General features: G+C 40.0%; 1 protein-coding gene across 1 annotated transcript; it reads left to right on the top strand.

Moving 5' to 3' along the window:
* Window positions 1-674: 674 nt before the first annotated feature.
* Window positions 675-17,693, top strand: LOC113119162 (NLR family CARD domain-containing protein 3-like). Its single transcript, XM_026288409.1, has 12 exons — window positions 675-1,119; window positions 1,208-1,286; window positions 4,786-6,546; window positions 7,361-7,528; window positions 9,162-9,335; window positions 9,519-9,695; window positions 10,687-10,875; window positions 14,962-15,066; window positions 15,208-15,363; window positions 16,382-16,555; window positions 16,739-16,785; window positions 16,864-17,693. Exons 2-12 carry the CDS (start codon window positions 1,261-1,263, stop codon window positions 17,484-17,486), a joined length of 3,600 nt encoding a protein of 1,199 aa, XP_026144194.1. The 5' UTR covers window positions 675-1,119; window positions 1,208-1,260; the 3' UTR covers window positions 17,487-17,693.
* The last annotated feature ends 1,821 nt before the right edge of the window (window positions 17,694-19,514 follow it).

The raw sequence follows: 19,514 nt of genomic DNA, 5'->3' as shown, positions 1-19,514 counted from the left end.
AGCATAAGGGTGAGTTATTAATGACATAATTTTGCAAATTGGGCGAAATAACCCTTTAATCTGCTTTTTTGTATACAAAAAGTTAAAGTCAAAGGAATTGTGATTGTCTTTTAGGTTAATCATTTGAAATAGTAAAAACAATATGTTCAAACTTTTGACTACTTTCTTTAATAACTACATAACACAATACTTCTACTTTTACTTTCAGTACTTGAGTAGTAAATTTTAAAATAGACTATTTGCAATACTTAAGTACAAAAAATGTTGAATACTTTAGTACTTCTACTTAAGTGTGGTGCTTAAAGAGCACTTCAACTTCTACTCAAGTCACTTTTTTGATAGAGCACTTGTACTTTTACTCAAGTATGGGTCTCTAGTACTTTATACATCTCTGAGCAAAACATGAAAGGCATCATATAACACAAACTATCCATTGTTTTGGCACTGTTGCAGTTAATGCTAATTAATGCTTAACACTGACACTTTGTTACCTGTTCAAAATAATCCATTAAAACAAATAGAGATTTGACAAGCGTGCACTGATATTTTTAGTTCCATTCGTTTGCACGTTGTTTCAAGGACACACCCACAATAAGGGGACTAATGAATATTCATGTAAACTCCACCCACGGGAACAGTTTGGAATATTACACAACACCGGGTTGCATGTGAATGGACCGACCTGTTTTCTTTTCCATGTGTTTCTCGGTAGTCACGCCTCTTTCACAGGCGATACTTGAGAGAGAGAGAGAGAGAGAGAGGGACTCGCTGACCGCAGTCAAAAACAATCAAGATATCATCACATATCTGCGCGAATACATTCTGATACCACGGTGGTTTTGATGTTTTGGTTTAGGTTTACAGAGAATATGTAAAAAACTAGGAAAAAGTGAAAGTAAGAGCGTGAACACGGCTCAGATCGCTATAAGCTATTAGCTATCGTTAGCTATATAAAATTAAGATTTGGGTTTAACCGAGGCAGATTAGGTTTACATGTTTTGTGCTCTCATTGTTTTAATGCTAAAATTGTATTCCGAATAATAGGCTAACACATGCGGTATAGATTAGGCCTAATATTTGTTGCTTAAGTGTCACAGTTGTTTTCTCAGGACCTGTCAGGTAGGTTATTAGTGACGTGTAGTTTAGCTACTTTAAAGAGCCCATGAGAACTGTGTATTTAAATAAATTCTGTGTTTTGTGTTTATAGCGCTGACTGTGGCATCAAAACTAAAAGATAACATTCTTGAGGACCAAACAAAAATGAATAATCAGTCCATAGAGTTGTGGTAAGTCTTACATAATATTACACAATATAAGGAAATTACACAAATAAAGATATTCAGGCATTGATCATTTAACATACTAGAAGCTCACAGAGGCCTGTGCCCCCTCAGATTTTTAAGACAAGTGGATTTTGAATGCAGCTTCTAAAAGACAAAAAAAAATAGGCGAATAATATTTTCTATATTTAATACAATCACACTAGCATGATTAAATCGTTCAGTGCTTCATATCAACTTCTAAAATTAAAATCTGCGTTCGCTGGCTGGTGCTGAGCCAGATACAGACTCGTTTTACAGCTCTGCGCATTAAGCATTATGAATGCAATGACCAATCAGAGGCATTCAGATGAGTCATCGCTAAATTGCAAGCGTTTTCTTCACTCACTAGGTGTTTCTCAATGTCAAGGAAGGATCCTAGGAAGCCAGTATTTCGAGGATGCTACGTCATCGACATCCGTCGAAGGACTGTTCCAATGTCGAAGATCCTCTGAATTTTCAACCTAGGACTGAGTCCTTCGTTCGAAGAATATCCCATACACAGGAAAGGATGCATATGTGTATCCTTCACGCTCTTCGCCCTCTCAAATCACCCACAATCCTATGCGCACAGCTTTGCTATCTAACGTTAGTTCAAAAATTCAAAAATGCCGAACGTTAACGTAGTCGGAGCGTTAACACCTAGGATGCGGAGGGTGAGTCAAACATGGATGAATTTCATTTTCATGTTAACTAATCCTTTAAGGAGAGGTTTTTATTTATATTTAATAGACTACATTATTAGGCTACTTTGACCATCGCCCACTATCAACTAGCATAATCTAGTTGAAGGTGAGAATCTTATTTCATGATAAAGTTAATACATTTGGGAATGTTTAGAATAAGAAAGAAAAATAAATAAAACATCAGTGCTATTTTGGCTGCTATGCGTCACATGACAACACATCACGACAAGAGACAAGTACACAAATTAAGTCAATGTGTGACAATGAATGGAGACAATCAGTTAGCAAAACATATTGTGAATGCTTTTCAGTTCAGTCATAAGGTCTTAAAGGGTTACTCCTCCCAAAAATGATTTTTTTTACATCATTCACTTATTCCCATGTCGTTTCAAACCTGTAAAAGCTTTGTTCATCTTCGGAACACAATTTAAGATATTTTGGATAAAACCCGGTAGGCTTCATACTGTCCCATAGACTGCCAAGTAAGTAACACTGTCAAGGTCCAGGAAAGTATGAAAAGCATCATCAGAGTAGTCCATCTGCCATCAGCGATTCAACCGTAATGTTATGAAGTGACGAGAGAACTTTTTGTACTCATTTTGTACATTAAAAAAGAAAATAAAAAAAGAATGACTTTATTCAAAGTTGTTATTTTTGGAATTGTTGAATAAATCCGTTACTTTTGTTTTCTTTTTGAACTGAGTACTATCATCGCTTCGTAACGTTACGGATAGTCTCAAACCTCCCTGTTTTCATCCAAAATATCTTAAATTGTGTTCCGAAGACGATCAAAGCTTTTATGGGTATGGAACGACATGGGGGTGAGTGATTAATGACAAAGTTTTCATTTTTGGATGGATTAACCCTTTAAAGGAGACCGCACAGAGGTGTTGGGGTGTTATTCCAAAGCCTAGGAGCTGAAATGCTGAACGCTGTACCACCAAAAGGTATTTGGGTATTTCAGGCAAATTCTCATAACTCAGTCTGTAAGCTGAAGATACAGAGGGCAACATTTTTTGAGCAATGTTGCCATCAACAGGCAACCAAGTGAGACAATCCAGTGAGAGACAGGGCCCACGAGTGATCTAAATTATCCAGGCAGAAATTTGTTACCCATCCTCAATGTGAAAGTCCCCAAACAACATTGCTCAGAAAATGTATCACCTCAGAAACTAGGACAAGTATTTTGAACTGAATGCAATACAAGATGCAGCATTTTGAACTAATTGCAAACGATTAAGGGCTTTAATGGAAGGAAGAGGAAAACAGAATTGGGAAGTATATAGATTAGAAAAAGAAGTTGACCCAAGAACAGAACCTTGAGGTACACCACATGACATGGTGACAGAGCAGTGCTTTTAAATTGCTGCCTGTCTGAAAGATATGATGTTAAAGGGTTAGTTCACCCAGATAGCAAAATTATGTAATTAATAACTTACCCTCATGTTGTTTCAAACCTGTAAGACCTCCTTTTATCTTCGGGACACAGTTTAAGATATTTTAGATTTAGACGGGGGGGCTCTCAGTCCCTCCATTGAAACTGTGTGTACGGTTTACTGTCCATGTCCAGAAAGGTAAGAAAAACATCATCAAAGTAGTCCATGTGACATCAGATGGTCAGTTAGAATTTTTTGAAGCATCGAAAATACATTTTGGTCCAAAAATAGCGAAAAAACTACGACTTTATTCAGCATTGTCCTCTCTTCCGTGTCTGTTGTGAGAGAGAGTTCAAAACAAAGCAGTCTGGATATCCGGTTCGCAAACTAATCATTCAGTTCACCAAATCGAACTGAATCGTTTTAAACGGTTCGCATCTCTAATATGCATTAATCCACAAATGACTTAGGCCCCGTCCACACGGAGACGCGTTTCTGTGAATACGCACAAATTTTTTATCGGATAGGCGTTTCGTCCACACGCATCCGGCGTTTTCGTAAGGTGAAACCGCTATTTTTTGAAACCGGGTCCCAAAGTGGATAAATTTGAAAACGCCGTCTTTGCGTTTTCGTCTGGACGGCTAATCCGTATATTTTTAGAAACGATGACGTCATCAGCTCACGTTTCCCCCCTAGTCAGACACCTCTACGTCACGTAACAGCAACAAAAACATGAACAAACACTGAACGATTGTCTTTTTATTAACTAACATTAACACTGATTAATAAATGTATTATTCCATGTTCGATTGTGTACCACGCGCAAGGTTTATGAGCATAGTCCAAGTCTTCTTCTCTGTTTTTAGTGTATCTCTGTGTCAGAATTACAGCGCCACACACTGGTCTGGCATGTATACTACATCATTTTGTGGTTTCGTGTGGACGCGGATATTTCTTGAGACGAGGAAAAAAAAGATCGGATTGGGGTAAACTCCTTCTCCGTGTGGACAGGGCCTTAAGCTGTTCACTTTCTTAATGTGGCTGACACTCCCTCTGAGTTCAAACAAACCAATAACCCGGAGTAATTCATGCACTCAATCAGTACACTGACTGAACTGCTGTGAAGAGAGAACTGAAGATGAACACCGAGCCGAACACATTTTCTAACATTTTAGAAAGAAAGGGAAGGTTGGAAATGGGTCTAAAGTTACTCAGAAACTGTAGCAAGGGATATGTTTATCATGTGGATATCAGAAAGAGTTTTTTATAGAACATAAAGCTGTTTTTTGATAATCCACATGATAAAAATGTTGAATGAGAACGTTCGGTAGAATAATGTATACAGTTTGTTTTATTGTTATTTTGTATACGATCTCACTGAACACATTTCTGACATATTTCCAGTTCTTTACTTACTGATGAAGAAACTTCTAAAGAGGAGATCCAAACTTTGAAGTCTTTTATGCAAGAAAGCTTAAAAAAGCGATATGAAGACACTCTAAATGCTCCAAATGACATTCCACTGAAGATGTATGTGTCAAACAGGACACATTTGGATGGCCTGATGGCCCATGAGATGCGTGAGCTGGAAAGACCCTACAATGAGGACATTAAAGATGAAAATGTCATTAATTATGATGATCTCCTGAAGCCTCATTCTTCTACAGACCATATCCGCAGCATTATGATGAGAGGAATATCTGGATCTGGGAAGTCAACAGCTGTGACGAAGTTTGTTTTAGACTGGGCACATGGCACAACACACCAGCACATTGATTTTGTGTTTCCTCTTCACTTGTGTGAGCTGAACATACTACATGACAAAAAACTCAGCCTGATAGAGCTGTTGGATCTGATCTTTCCAAAGTTACTCAACCCAGAGACCCTTGAACGGTCTCAGATTCTCTTTATTTTGGATGGACTAGGTGAATTTAGATTTCCTCTTAATTTTAAGTGCACCAAGACATGCATCGACTCAGTGACACCAGTTTCTGTAGGCTGCATACTGGTGAATCTTCTCAAAGGGAACCTTCTTCCCTCTGCCCAGATCCTGGTCACTTCAAGGCTAAAATATGCAGGTCTAATTCCTCCAGAACATATACAGAAGGTGGTTGAACTTCATGGGTTTGATGACTTACAGTGGGAAGAGCATATCAGAAGTGAATTGTATGACCGAACCATTGCAGTGAGAGCCACTGTTCACGTGAAATCATCCAGATCCCTGTACATCATGCGCTCCTTGCCATTATTCTGTCAGATGGCTTCCACTGTTTTGGAAGAGCTTTTCAGTAATAGTTACAACACAAATCCTCCTCTCACACTGACTGAGATTTTCACACATTTTCTTCTGATTCAAATGAAGAGACATGTGGAAAAGTCTTCTAAATCAGGCACTGAGGAGATCCTGAAGTTGGGTAAGCTGGCTTGGCACATGCTTGAAAAGGACACATCGACCTTTATGGAAAAGGACCAGAGAGAAACCAATACTGATCCTCATCTTCCTGTCAAACTCTCTGAAGACTGGCCCATGTTCTTCAGAAGTCAGAACATGATGGGTTTAGGGAAGATGTACCGCTTCACGCATCCCAGCGTCCAAGAGTTCCTGGCAGCATTGTATGTTGCTGTGCATTATGAACCCACCAAGGGAAATGTAATGTTTTTTACACTTGCAGAGAAAGCACAAAAGTTGCTCTGTCCTACAGAAGTACCAATTGATCTACACAGAAGGGCAGTGGACAGAGCATTGAGGAGCAAAACTGGCCAACTAGACATATTTCTTCTCTTTCTCTTGGGCATCTCTGCAGGTCCAAGCAACAAGCTCCTGTCCTGCTTTTTCCAAAATACATCTCTTAATGTAAGGAAAGAGGAAGTAGTCCAAAATATTTTACAGAAAGTCAAGGCAAATCCATTATTTGAGATATGTGTTAACCTCTCTCGCTGTTTGGATGAACTTGACGTAGCCCTGCCTGTGGATAGCAATCATGGCCCAATTAAATTTCAAATAGATGAGGATGTGCACATTACTCCTTCGGAGTGGTCAAATATCGCGACTACTCTGCTGACCTCTGAGGATACATCACTGATATTCGATGTCAGTAAATATGCTAATGTAGATGAAGCCATTATGAGACTGCTGCCCGTCATCAAGATCTCCAGAGTCCTCAGGTAAGCACAGAGAGATGTATGAATGTTTGTGTGTGTGTGTATATATATATATATATATATATTCTGTATTGTATATTCCGTATATACAGTACAGACCAAAAGTTTGGACACACCTTCTCATTCAAAGAGTTTTCTTTATTTTCATGACTATGAAAATTGTAGAGTCACACTGAAGGCATCAAAACTATGAATTAACACATGTGGAATTATATTCATAACAAAAAAGTGTGAAACAACTGAAAATATGTCATATTCTAGGTTCTTCAAAGTAGCCAGCTTTTGCTTTGATTACTGCTTTGCACACTCTTGGCTTTCTCTTGATGAGCTTCAAGAGGTAGTCACCTGAAATGGTCTTCAACAGTCTTGAAGGAGTTCCCCGAGAGATGCTTAGCACTTGTTGGTCCTTTTTCCTTCTGTCTGTGGTCCAGCTCACCCCTAAACCATCTGGATTGGGTTCAGGTCCGGTGACTGTGGAGGACAAGTCATCTGGCGCAGCACCCCATCACTCTCCTTCTTGGTCAAATAGCCCTTGATGCCTTCAGTGTGACTCGACAATTTACATAGTCATGAACATAAAGAAAACTCTTTGAATGAGAAGGTGTGTCCAAAACTTTTGGTCTGTACTATATGTAACTTCTAGATGATTTTCTTATCAGTCAGTGCAACATAAACAAACAAAAATCTGAATAATTTTATTACTGTGTGATTTTGAAATACTTGTGTAATATTGACAAATGAAAATCCAGGATGTTCAGTGAGTGCACTAAATAACATGAAACGACATATTTAGCAATTTACTTTCTTTCCGTCTTAGACTGGATAGGGTCACGAATCGGAGCTGGGAACTGATCGTGTCAACTCTGAGATCACCAGCCAATCGTATCAGAGAGATTGACATTGAGAAAAAGGCTCTTAATTATTTAAAATTGGGTCTATTATCCGTTGGTATGAGAAACCCTAATTGCAAAGTGGAGATACTCAGGTAAGTTCATACAACAGCAAATGAAACCTGAACAAATTGTGTGATGAATGTAAAAAAAAAAACTCATACACAGGTATTCTTTACTTTTATTACTTGAATTATAGGGACATGCCGACAGACTTTATAATGACAACTCCAGTCAACCTTTGAAAGTATTCCTTCAGCTTCCAACTGATCCAGCTCATTTTCCACTTTCTGGTGAATAGAATAGGGAACAGGCCACGCCTTGTGAAACTTGGGAACTGCATTCTCTTTCAGGGTTATCTTTCCTTTTTATATGAGTTCAGAGTTCCTATACCAGACTGAAACACAGCTACACAGCACATCCAGCACTTTTTCCAGTTTCAATTGAGTGCACATCGATGTAGGAACTGTGATTTGCAGACTTTTTATGGATTTCCAGTCCAGCTGCAACTTCCTCAACCAGTCACGTCCCCAAAGTGTTGGTCCCTCTGTTCGTACTATGTACAGATCTAATTCACTCTGTTGATCATTGTACTTCACAGTCACGGGCATCACCCCTAGAGGGATTATGGGCTCACCAGAATATGTTTTCAGTTTAACAGGCGATGGCTTTAATTTAGTCGTTTTGAAATATTTTTCAAAGTTGTACTGTGACATTACTGATACAGCGGAGCCTGTGTCCAGTTCCATTCTGATTTTCTGTCCATTCACTTGAGGTGTAAGCCAGATTGCTTGTTTTAAGCCACTTTTCAGACTGTAGATTTCTAAATTGGCCAACCCTGTGTCACTTTCTTCATCTGAGTTTTGGGCGACAACATGGACATTCCTACGTTTCTTTTGCTGAACCTTGTACTGACCGACCGACAGTACATAATCACTTCCTCTTCTCTAAAGCAGCCCACCATGGCCCCACCCCCTCTGTCACGTGTTCCTGAGGGTTTGTGTCAATTTCAGGGGTAGTGATGTCACAAACCCAGGAAGTAGCTTGTTGTAGTTCCTACCAACTGTTTGTTGTTGGCCTTAAAAAGCGGATTCTTTAAAAGACAATATGTCCCAATGACTTGAACTTTAAGCATTGCAACTTTTCAGATGTTGTTTGTTTAGGAGGGCAATATTACACAACTAATGTTAAAAAGGTGAAATCATAATCAAGGACCCCTTTAAGTGATCTAGAATATGGTCATGCAGAATAAGGCAATAATATGTGCTTTATATATTGCCAATATGCTAGTAATATGCATGCTAATGAGCAACTAGTTAACAGTGAATAGTGTTCCCTAATCTAACCTATTACTGAATGATCTCTATTGTGTCCTTTGCAGCAAATCATGAGAATGAATCATTATGAATAACAATCAGAACGCATTTGGTAACATAATGCACACAAATGCAGAATAGATCAAAATTGTAACTGTGATTAGTTGCTAAGCTAATTATGCATTGCTTAATATAAATATTTGTTTGTCCCTTATTGAAAACAACAAAGTGGATCTTCACACAAAGGCAGTCTTAAATCTATTGGACAGTATCAAAAAATAAAACCATAAATGCATCTCATTTCAGATAATTCCTGTTAAAATCATATCCAGATGATATTTCACATACATTCATCTCTTAAATGCTTAAAATAGAGTACCTGTATCATCTTTCTTTACAATATTCTCTTTAGGACACCATATTATAGTTATCCTAAAGATGCTGATCCTTTGTTCTCTGGGATCTTACTGAACCCAACACATCTGAGAGAGCTGAAGCTGCTGGAGTCATTCAGCCTGAGTGACAGGGCAGTGGAGAGCATCTCTCAAATCTTAATGAACCCAGATTGTCATCTCGAGAAACTCAGGTAAGTAAAAAAAATATGATTACCTTATTTTTATTAGTGATTATTATTAATTATTATTTATTGGAACAAATCACTAATTCTAAGTATTAAATTTCTCCTTCTTTTATGTCTCAAATAGAATTACCTTGGTGCATGATAGTATTAAGGTAATTTCATTCAGTAATATTGTTTTGTGCTCCCCAGTTTACAAGTAATGGAAAGCTTAGAGGGTTGTCAGAAATTGACCTCAGCTCTCTGTAGCAGTTCTTGTTGTCTGCAAGAGCTGGACTTGAGAAGATACCTTCTGAGAGATGATGATCAGGATTTACAGATTCTGTCGAAGGCATTCAGGCACCCGAACTTCAAAGTATCAGTTCTGAGGTAAATAATAGCAAATGTAGATAAACTGGTATGAGTTTAAGAGGTCATGAACTGTATTTTTTGCTTGAAAGATTTTGGCTTGATTTTTTAAAGTTTTTTGACTATTTTTGCAGAACAGTGTGTTTTTATAATGCAAGACGCCTTTCAGGACTTAGATGTAAATGGCCACTGCTATTATTGGTTAACATTTTCACATTTTAAAATAGTAAATGGATAATGCTGTGACATACTCTCAAAACAGCATGGGTAATTTGGGTTAAAAACTTATAAATACACAGTATGTATTAAATGATTTGGAACAGACAATGCTATAGTGGTAAAAACACATTTACTCTTATATTGGATCCAATATAGTCAGAATCAGCATTGCAACGTCTTTTATGTTGATGGCATATTCCTGTGTTTGTATCTCTCTAGCATCTTGTGAGTCAGTGGGTGCAGCTCAAGAGGCAATAATGTAGAAATAGGCTTTAATGAGTAGTCCACTGAACTGCAAGTTGAAGAACCCATGTGCAGTTTATTTACAAAGTGATCCAAACATAATCCAAACAAAAGACTATACTTGAACAGACTTTATGTAGCATGAACAGAATAGACTCACCGACAGCAGGTACATACATTAATACACGAAGAACAATGGGAACATGAGGGCTATTTTTTCAAAAACCAAACCCAAAGCAGATGTTGCATAGGCATTGATTTTCTTCTGCAGAGGAGGTCTTTCATCACATTATGACCTCATGTTTTGGCAAAATCTAAAACATGCCATTTTCGCTTGGTTTTAACAAAAGCTGTTTCTGAACGAAAAAGAAAATGTTGAAATTTGAAACTTTTTAATAAAGCACATTGACCTGTTGTACTTGTAAAAAGATAAGAGAAGTAATTTCTTAGTTCGTGACCTCTTAAATGTGCTTTGGGCTCACACTTAAACAAGAATGATATCAAATCTACAGAGAAAAGTTTGCATTAACTCTCGTAACTCACTTTACAGGTTGGAAATCCATTCTGTAGAGCAGGAAACATTATCAGCATTATTCTCTGCTTTTAAAAGGAACCCTTCACACCTGAGAGAGCTTGAACTAAGTTTATTAACACCAATGAATCTTAAACTTCAGGAACTTTTCTCTTTGCTGGCGGATCCTTGCTTCAAACTAGAGACACTGCGGATAGTTCTCCCACGGTAAGATAAGCAACCTTACAACAAACTGTCTCAGGTTACATAAGTAACCATGGTTCACTTAAGTGAATGAGATGCTGCCTGGGAACACTTTGGGAACACCTGCGTGACCATGTTCTGAAGCACTTGTGGAATTAGTCCAGTGGAGAAGCAAAACATTACAAGCAGGGTGACGTGAGCAACCAGGAAGCTTAGAAGTGCATCCGGAGCAGTACATTTTAGCATGTTATAGGATAAAGTAAAGCCTACAGAGATGCAGGGACTATGGCAGATAGACACAGCATCTTGTTCCCTTTTAGGCCACCATGGTGCCATGCATAAACCGAGACGTTCCCCCTCAGGGAACTCTAGCTATTTTGGAATGCTTTGGGAGTGAGAATTGTCCATTGATCCATACCAACAAGTCCTAAGGGCTTAAAATTCTCCGGCACCGAGCTGGTTTTCCCGGCGTGCAGCATTTGGCTGTGGAACAGAAAGTTCAGAAAGAGAACAGTAAGTTCAGTGGCCCAGGGCCGAACCGACAGGGCAGGAATCCAGGGTGGAGCAAGGTGGAATTGGAGGCATGCGGTTGAGTCAGAAACCCACCAGGGCGACGCAGAAGTCCACCACAACCGTGCGGTTGAGACAGAAGCCCACCACATCCGTGCAGTCAAGACAGAAGCCCACCAGGGTGGCGCAGAGGACCACCACATTTGTGCAGTCAAGACAGAAGCCCACCAGGGAGGCACAGAAGATGACCACATCTGTAATTATACCCCATCCCCACTGCCATTGTCCAGAACATTTATGCCAAGCACCCCAGCTCACTCCCCTTTTGACGGAGAGTGGTTAGGTTTGAAAATCTCCTCATCCGCTCCACACCGGAAATCCCACACTGCTGGATCTTGGCATGATGGAGTCCTTCTGTCATGTACGGGAACACAGGAGACGGAAGATCCAAGTGCAGTGTGAGATTTATTGGGCAATCCAAAATCAGAGTCAAAACAAACAAATTAACAAACAGGATCAAGAACAGGAACTAGAAAAATAAGAACACAAGGAAACCCGGTGATGGAAAGTAAGGAATCAGATAAACAGAAAAGGACTGGTTAATATAGGGAGGATAATGACTAACAAGTGAAGACACCGGAGTGCAATTAACAAGATCGCAATTACTGTGATGAAGGGACAAGGCTAGTGGGAATTGTAGTGCCACTCCTCTAGCCCCAGCTGGCCCGCTTTGGCCCAAGGTTTTCGTCGGACCAAAAAACCCTGGCCGCTGGCCCCGAGGAAGCCCCGACGAGGCACGATCAAGCCCCGGAAGTGACAGTGGAAACGCGACTGGCCCTGGCACACAATAGCACGCCCGGTTTAAGATCGACAGTGGAAACGCGGCTATTGCATGCTTTGAAAAAAGGTCAGGCTCAGGATTTTTTTTTTAACCCCTGAGTCCTTGTCTAGTGTTTCATAGATGAGTACATCTATGAAGAGAGGACTTGGGATCCTGAGGTAGAAGCCACGTCCAGGTTATAAAAATGAACAAAACAATTCAGAGAGGACCAGTCTCTCACAGTACAAATTTCCTGCAAGGAAGCATCCAAAAAAAAAGGCCTTGGAGGCCAGAGGACTATGAGATGCCCTCAACCACCCACCTGCCAAGGTCAATGGGGAGACCTTCTTAGGTGGACCAAATATGACAAACAGCTGATTTGCCTTACACCACAGGGCACCTCTGTGAACATAAGCATCCAATGCTCAAACTCGACAGAGCAGATTTAGCTTCTACAAAAGGCCTGCAGCACTATGCGCCTTGGTGTGTTAGCGGGCACTTCAGTGACATAACCAGGTCTAGGGTGGAGGAAGGCTCTAACCATTCCAGGGCAAACTCTAGGCATTAAGGTGAGACTGAGAGTGCCTGAAGATTCTCTTTAGGGAGGTAACAGCAAGGGAAAAAAATGTTTTTAAGGTCAGGAACTCATCTGGCACTCCAGTAGGTTCAAAGAGGGCCCAGGCCTTTCAGCACCACCGCCAAGTCATAAAGTTGGGCTTACTGGCAGTTGACTGGGTTTTCGGTCATTTTCCATATCAAGAAGTGAAAAGCTTCCACTTCAGAGCATATTGTTTGCTTGTGATGGGAGATCTAGACTGGAGTATGATCTCAAAAATCGAGGTTGAGAGGCCGGAGGCTACACAACCTGCAGTTTCCATAACTCCAGGCAGGGGTAAAGGATGAGCCCCCCATCCCAGAGAGGAGATCTCCCCTGGTCAGAATCTCCAAGGGAGAGCCATCGAGCAGGGATATAAGGTTAGAGAACCATACTCGGGCCGACCAGAACTGGGCTACAAACAGAGGACAGACCCTGTCCCATCATACTCTCTCCAGGGTTGGGTTCTGATTCCGGTTCCATTTCTGCCTAATGATTCCCAGATCTGATTCCGATTCCATTGTTCGTTTTAAAAAAAAGAAATATGAGAAAAAAATAACGCATGATACTAAATCATTCGATTTATGTTTATTAATCACTGTCAACATATTTTAAAGAGAGGATTTAGCTCGACACAGTTGTCATTTCCACGTCCTGTGCCACGTTGTTTAAATAGCTAGTGCATTTGCACCCATTTGTGTGCTGGTCTGAAAACGAGGTGTGTTCAGTTGCTATTTTGAGGCTACTGAACATTGACCTGGTATTAAGTCTGGCTTTTGATTGTTTTAAGATCAATCCATACACAGCATTTTAAGCACTAAGCAGTAATATTTATTTGGAATTTCAGTGAATCATAAATTGGATGATCACAGAAATGGCCACGATTTTTTCACGATGCTATTCTTGCGTCTGGTACAGCCGAAAGTCATGCAGTGTGTTTAGGGCTTAAAGGCATGTAGGCATCATCTCATGACCTTGATCGTGCAAAGTGGGTTTGGTCCTGGGCCACCACTGCAAAGGTCTCATGTACAGCCGGCCAAAATGTATCATGACTGATGCAGCTGCTATCAAACCTCATAGACTCTCATTGGCTTTCTTTCACTCCCTTTATGTCTGTGAGCATGGAATCGATATGAGCAGGAGACAGACATCATGATAATGCCAAAATAAGTGGTTCTCTGAGCTGGAGAAAACACACTTTTCTTGAACAAGCATTCAGCCTCAATCCCAGTCTTTTCATTTGAGAAAAGACGACATCTCGATGCTGAATCACCTGCTATTAATATCATCCAGTCGTCAATGTAATTCAGTATGCGGATGCCCTGGAGTGTTAGAGGAGCCGAGGCAGCATCTACACACTTGGTGAAAGTGATAGCCTGAAGGGACGAACCTGATATTGGTATGCTTCGTCACCGAAAGCAAACCTCAGGAACTTTCTCTGTTGAGGAAGGAGCAATACGTGGAAGTATGCGTCCTTGAGAACTATTGTGACAAACTAGTCCTTGGAGCTGATCTGATACACAGTCTGTTCGATACTTAGCATCTTGAATGAAAATTATTTGATAGCACGGTTCAACAGATGAGGAGGTATGATCAGACGCAACCACCCCCTATCTGTTTTTAAAAAAATGAAGTATCGGCTATAGTCACTTTGGTGCCCTGTAGCAAATGACCGGCAGTGGGTGACCAACCTGACAACTTTAGCACCCTTACTGGAGGGGATGAGCAATCTCGTACCATACCTTTGATGGACTGCAGCTGAGAACATCAAGCCCCGGAGGTGGCAGGGTTAACAGAGCAGCACCCAGAGGGCACTGAAGAGGAACACTGTATGCTGAGGTGTGTATCTCTCCTCTCCAGAGGGTCTGCCCTTACAGGCCTGATGCTTGTGGTGCCTGGGCATCTTAGTCAAGTTCTTCTTCGAGAGAATGACAGTCCACAGATCCATCTTACCTCTGGAAGACCCCAACCAAGAGTGCCACACCAACCTCCACTCTTTCTTTTGGGGGTACGGGTAGCATTTCTGAGCCTGTAAAGCTGCTTTAAACACCAAATATTGTGTGAGTGTGTGTCATTCAAAGTGATTTACCAAGGTTTGTGGTAAACACTTTATTAGCCTTTGCACCATTATTTAAACCTCAAAAATGTCATGTCTTAACCCATTTTGTGCCTGTGCTGTTGGTAGATTACACACACCTGATAATCAGCTCTCATCTGAACCTTTGCTCAGCTGTGCTGCTCTTCATAGATTGTGCCGGTCATTATGGAAATGCACCTCCCGGCCCTTAGTGTGAGTATCCCAGGAATCTCTGTTATTACATATTGAAGGGATGGGAAGTGAGCAGAACATTTCTACAGCTCAGAAAGACAGCTACCACTGTAATATCCTCACATGGAAATGTCTTTTTTGTCGTTCTCTTTCTTTCCTCAGTCAAATAAAGGATAATTCTCTTGAAACTCTGGCTTCAGCTCTTGAATCTTGCAGCCTTAAATCTCTGGATCTCAGCATGTGTGGCCTGACAGATTCTTCTGTGGAGCTGCTCTCTGCTGGGCTGAGTAACCCTGGCTGTAAACTGGAGATACTCAGGTGAGTCTGAGCATAAAAGATGAAAATGGTAATTAAAGGATAGTAACTAAAGGTGTGTTTTTGTGTTTTCATTCAAATTGTTTTACTGATCTTAAATATTTCACATATAAGATTGTTAGTATCATCAAATAAAACAATAGAAGGGAAACAATTTTCTTTATCAAAGTGGGTACAGATACTGTCAAACCAAAAATTATTCAGACACCAGATACAATTTTAGATTTTTTTTTTTACTAGTGGGTGCAGGACACTATAGTTCATTTATGTAAGCAAGGATAGCAAAATAAAATAAACTGTGACATATTATACCCAAACGATTCTTCACACAGTGGATTACCCGTACATTTTATAAGAAAACTTTAAGACCAAATTTTTTATTTGTACAATTGTATTTGAAACTTTGGCCTGACCAAATTTTGTTACATAGCTTTTTATTAAAGGTATCTGACTTTATCATGATGAATTTGACAGTTTTACTTTGAGTTTTTTTCATATTTTATTACTATTTTCTAAACTATATAGATAATGTGAGAAATGTTGAAGGTGTCTGAATAAATTTTGTTTTGACTTTATCATTCAATGCTAGTATTCTCAATATTATTACAATGTTAATGTCAAATTTACTTATTGGTTTCTTATTGTATCTAATAATTAGTGTTTATAACTAATACAAATTATTTTTTTGTTTAGAATTATGAATATTAAAAAATAAATAGATTCAATTTAGGTAGGTAGCAAGTCACCGTCTTAATGACTGAGTCATTCATTCAACCGATTTGTTCAGATAATTGATTAATTCAGAAACTAAGTGAGTGGCCATGTCAGGATCTGAATGCCATGCTTCACACACAAACAAGACAGAGAGTGCATGACCCATCAAATATATACAGATTTTGAAGTTAAGAAACTTCTTTAAACAACGTAAAAATCCCTCCTGACTCTTAAACGTCTGCACGGTAGTGTATTTCATCAGTGCACGATGTAGGAATAAGTGAATATGAGCTCCTTTTTCCTGAAGGATGACACACTGCAGCATCACAGAAGCAGGAGCTGCTTGTTTGGCGAGGGCTCTGTCTTCCAACCCGTCACACATGCGGGAAATAGACTTGAGCATCAACCCTGTTAAAGGCCCAGGATTTGACCAGCTCACATCTGTTTTGGATGATCCAGCAACCCGATTAGAGAAAATAATGTGAGTCAAGAAAAATGGAAGGTTTTTTTTTTTCTGGTAAAACTTTACATTATTAAAAACAAGTATTGTATCTGTTAATATTATTTAATGGATCTGAGCTAACATGAATAGTTGTATTTTTATTAACTAAGAGTCATGTAATCTCTCTTCAAACTTGACTGTTTAACTAATATTTATCATCAGAGTGGATGGCCTAGAGGAGCAACGGGACATAGAAACTCTACGCCAATGTTAGTCTGCTGTTTTCTTCTTAAAATTGATATTAGTATTTTAACTTGTACGATCAGGACACTTTATTTTATTTTTAGATGTGTGCCAGCTGTCTTGGGATCCCAACACAGCTTCTTCAAGTGTGCAGGTGTCAGAGGAAGATGAGGCTCTCGTGTATCGTAGCAGAACCCTAGCACCTCCTCCACATCATCCCGAGAGTTTTAAAGATCTAGACCAAATCATGAGTCGGGAAGGTCTGAGCAGCCGTCATTTCTTCCAGCTGGAGTGGTTTGGCAGGTGGGCCACTGTAGGAATGGCCTATAAAGACATAAGCAGGAAGGGAAGTTTAGCAGCCTCTAGCATTGGACTTAATAATAAATCCTGGGGCATTTTTGCGAGGACCCCCTTGCCCAGATGTAATGCTCTTCATGGAGGAGTAGAGATGCGGCTTCCTGACTGCTTACCTTTGAGAGTCGGGGTCTATCTGGACTGGGCAGCAGGAACTCTGTCCTTTTACAACACTACATTTGACAAGGCTGAACTCATCCACACTTTCCATGCCAAGTTTACTCAGCCTCTCTTTCTGCTGGTCAGCATTGGTGCTGGAGTTAAGATCCTACCGGACGTGCCTCCTCCTCTCTGTGTCCATGACCATGATCCTTTGGATATGTTAAGGGGCTTCAAGGACTGCAAGGGATGTAAAGGATCAAAAGCTTGGTAGATAAACTGATGTGCTCTCCTTTCATGAAATAGATGATGATAGTGTTTGTTTCCTTGTATTTTGGATCAACAGACTTTAGAAAAAAAATGTATTTTGATAGAGAGAGCAGAGGGGGCCGTTGTCTTACAAAACCTGATCTTAAAGAAAATTAGCATTCTGTCGTCATGTACTCACCCTCATGATAATTTTTGTGTGATTAATCCCAAATACTTTTGTGTTTTTCTGCAGCATAAAGTCAGTCATACAGGTTTAGAACAACATGAGAAAATTATACTTTATACATTATACAATATACACTCACCTGAATGATTATTAGAAACGCCTGTTCAATTTCTCATTAATGCAATTATCTAATCAACCAATCACATGGCAGTTGCTTCAATGCATTTAGGAGTGTGGTCCTGGTCAAGACAATCTCCTGAACTCCAAACTGAATGTCAGAATGGGAAAGAAAAGGTGATTTAAGCAATTTTAAGCATAGCATGGTTGTTGGTGCCAGACGGGCCGGTCTAAGTATTTCACATTCTGCTCAGTTACTGGGATTTTCACACACAACCATTTCTAGGGTTTACAAAGAATGGTGTGAAAAGGGAAAAACATCCAGTATGCGGCAGTCCTGTGGGTGAAAATGCCTTGTTGATGCTAGAGGTCAGAGGAGAATGGGCCGACTGATTCAAGCTGATAAAAGAGACTCTTTGAGTGAAATGACCACTCGTGGTATGCAGCAAAGCATTTGTGAAGCCACAACACACACAACCTTGAGGCGGATGGGCTACAACAGCAGAAGACCCCACCGGGTACCACTCATCTCCACTACAAATAGGAAAAAGAGGCTACAATTTGCATGAGCTCACCAAAATTGGAGAGTTGAAGACTGGAAAAATGTTGCCTGGTCTGATGAGTGTACATTTCTGTTGAGACATTCAGATGGTAGAGTCAGAATTTGGCGTAAACAGATTGAGAACATGGACCCATCATGCCTTGTTACCATTGTGCAGGCTGCTGGTGGTGGTGTAATGGTGTGGGGGATGTTTTCTTGGCACACTTTAGACCCCTTAGTGCCAATTGGGCATCGTTTAAATGCCATGGCCTACATGAGCATTGTTTCTGGCCATGTCCATCCCTTTATGACCACCATGTACCCATTCTCTGATGGCTACTTCCAGCAGGATAATGCACCATTTCACAAAGCTCAAATCATTCCAAATTGGTCTCTTGAACATAACAATATGTTCACTGTATTAAAACGGCCCCCACAGTCACCAGGTCTCAACCCAATAGAGCATCTTTGGGATGTGGTGGAACGGGAGCTTCGTGCCCTGGATGTGCACATACAAATGTTAATGTGTTTTTCATCACAAAACATATGTTATTATAATCAATGAAGCAGTAGCATACAAATGGTATGTAACCACCATACTCCATCTGCTCGACACTACGGAGCTCTGAGCACCGAAACGACCAGACTGCAGCTTATTTATATTACATGATCTGTATACATTAATATTTATTTAAAATAAATTATAATAACAGTTAAACTAAAATTGCATGTGTAATAGATAAATAATAATAATAATAATATGAATCATAATAATTATATAAATCATAAAATTACTTGGTAATTATCAGACCTTTAATTTTTTTTTTTAGCATTAATGACCTTTAATTTGGAGCAAGATAAACTGGAGTGACTTTGTGTTTGACGTGTCACTTTTCTCACATCTGATTGGTCCACCTTCAGCTTGAAATCTCTAACCCAGAACAGAACCCTACCCCAGAGCAGGTTAGCCCTGGAGTGTAAGTTATTATGGCAAGGAATGCCGCTAAAAGCCAAGCCACTTACATGGTACTAAAAACCCAGGATTGGTGCAAACTAACCTGAAATTTACCTGGCTAGCCAGCTAATCCATCTTCATAGTACAGCCCCTGCTCTCCCTCCTGAAGCCCATACTGGATGCTTATATAAGGCTGGCAGCAAAAGGGAGTCAGTCCCATAGACTCCCCATGTTAAAATGCCCAACTTTACAG

This window comes from Carassius auratus, chromosome 19 (assembly GCF_003368295.1).
Source record: "Carassius auratus strain Wakin chromosome 19, ASM336829v1, whole genome shotgun sequence".
Classification (NCBI taxonomy): domain Eukaryota; kingdom Metazoa; phylum Chordata; class Actinopteri; order Cypriniformes; family Cyprinidae; genus Carassius; species Carassius auratus.
This window is presented reverse-complemented; position numbering and strand designations above follow the sequence as displayed.

Excerpts from the sequence above, each read along its gene's own strand:
- LOC113119162 (XM_026288409.1), top strand. The coding sequence starts at position 1,261 with ATGAATAATCAGTCCATAGAGTTGTG. Across the intron at positions 9,336-9,518 it reads TGTCATCTCGAGAAACTCAG|TTTACAAGTAATGGAAAGCT; the intron begins GTAAGTAAAAAA and ends TGTGCTCCCCAG. Across the intron at positions 16,556-16,738 it reads ACCCGATTAGAGAAAATAAT|AGTGGATGGCCTAGAGGAGC; the intron begins GTGAGTCAAGAA and ends ATTTATCATCAG.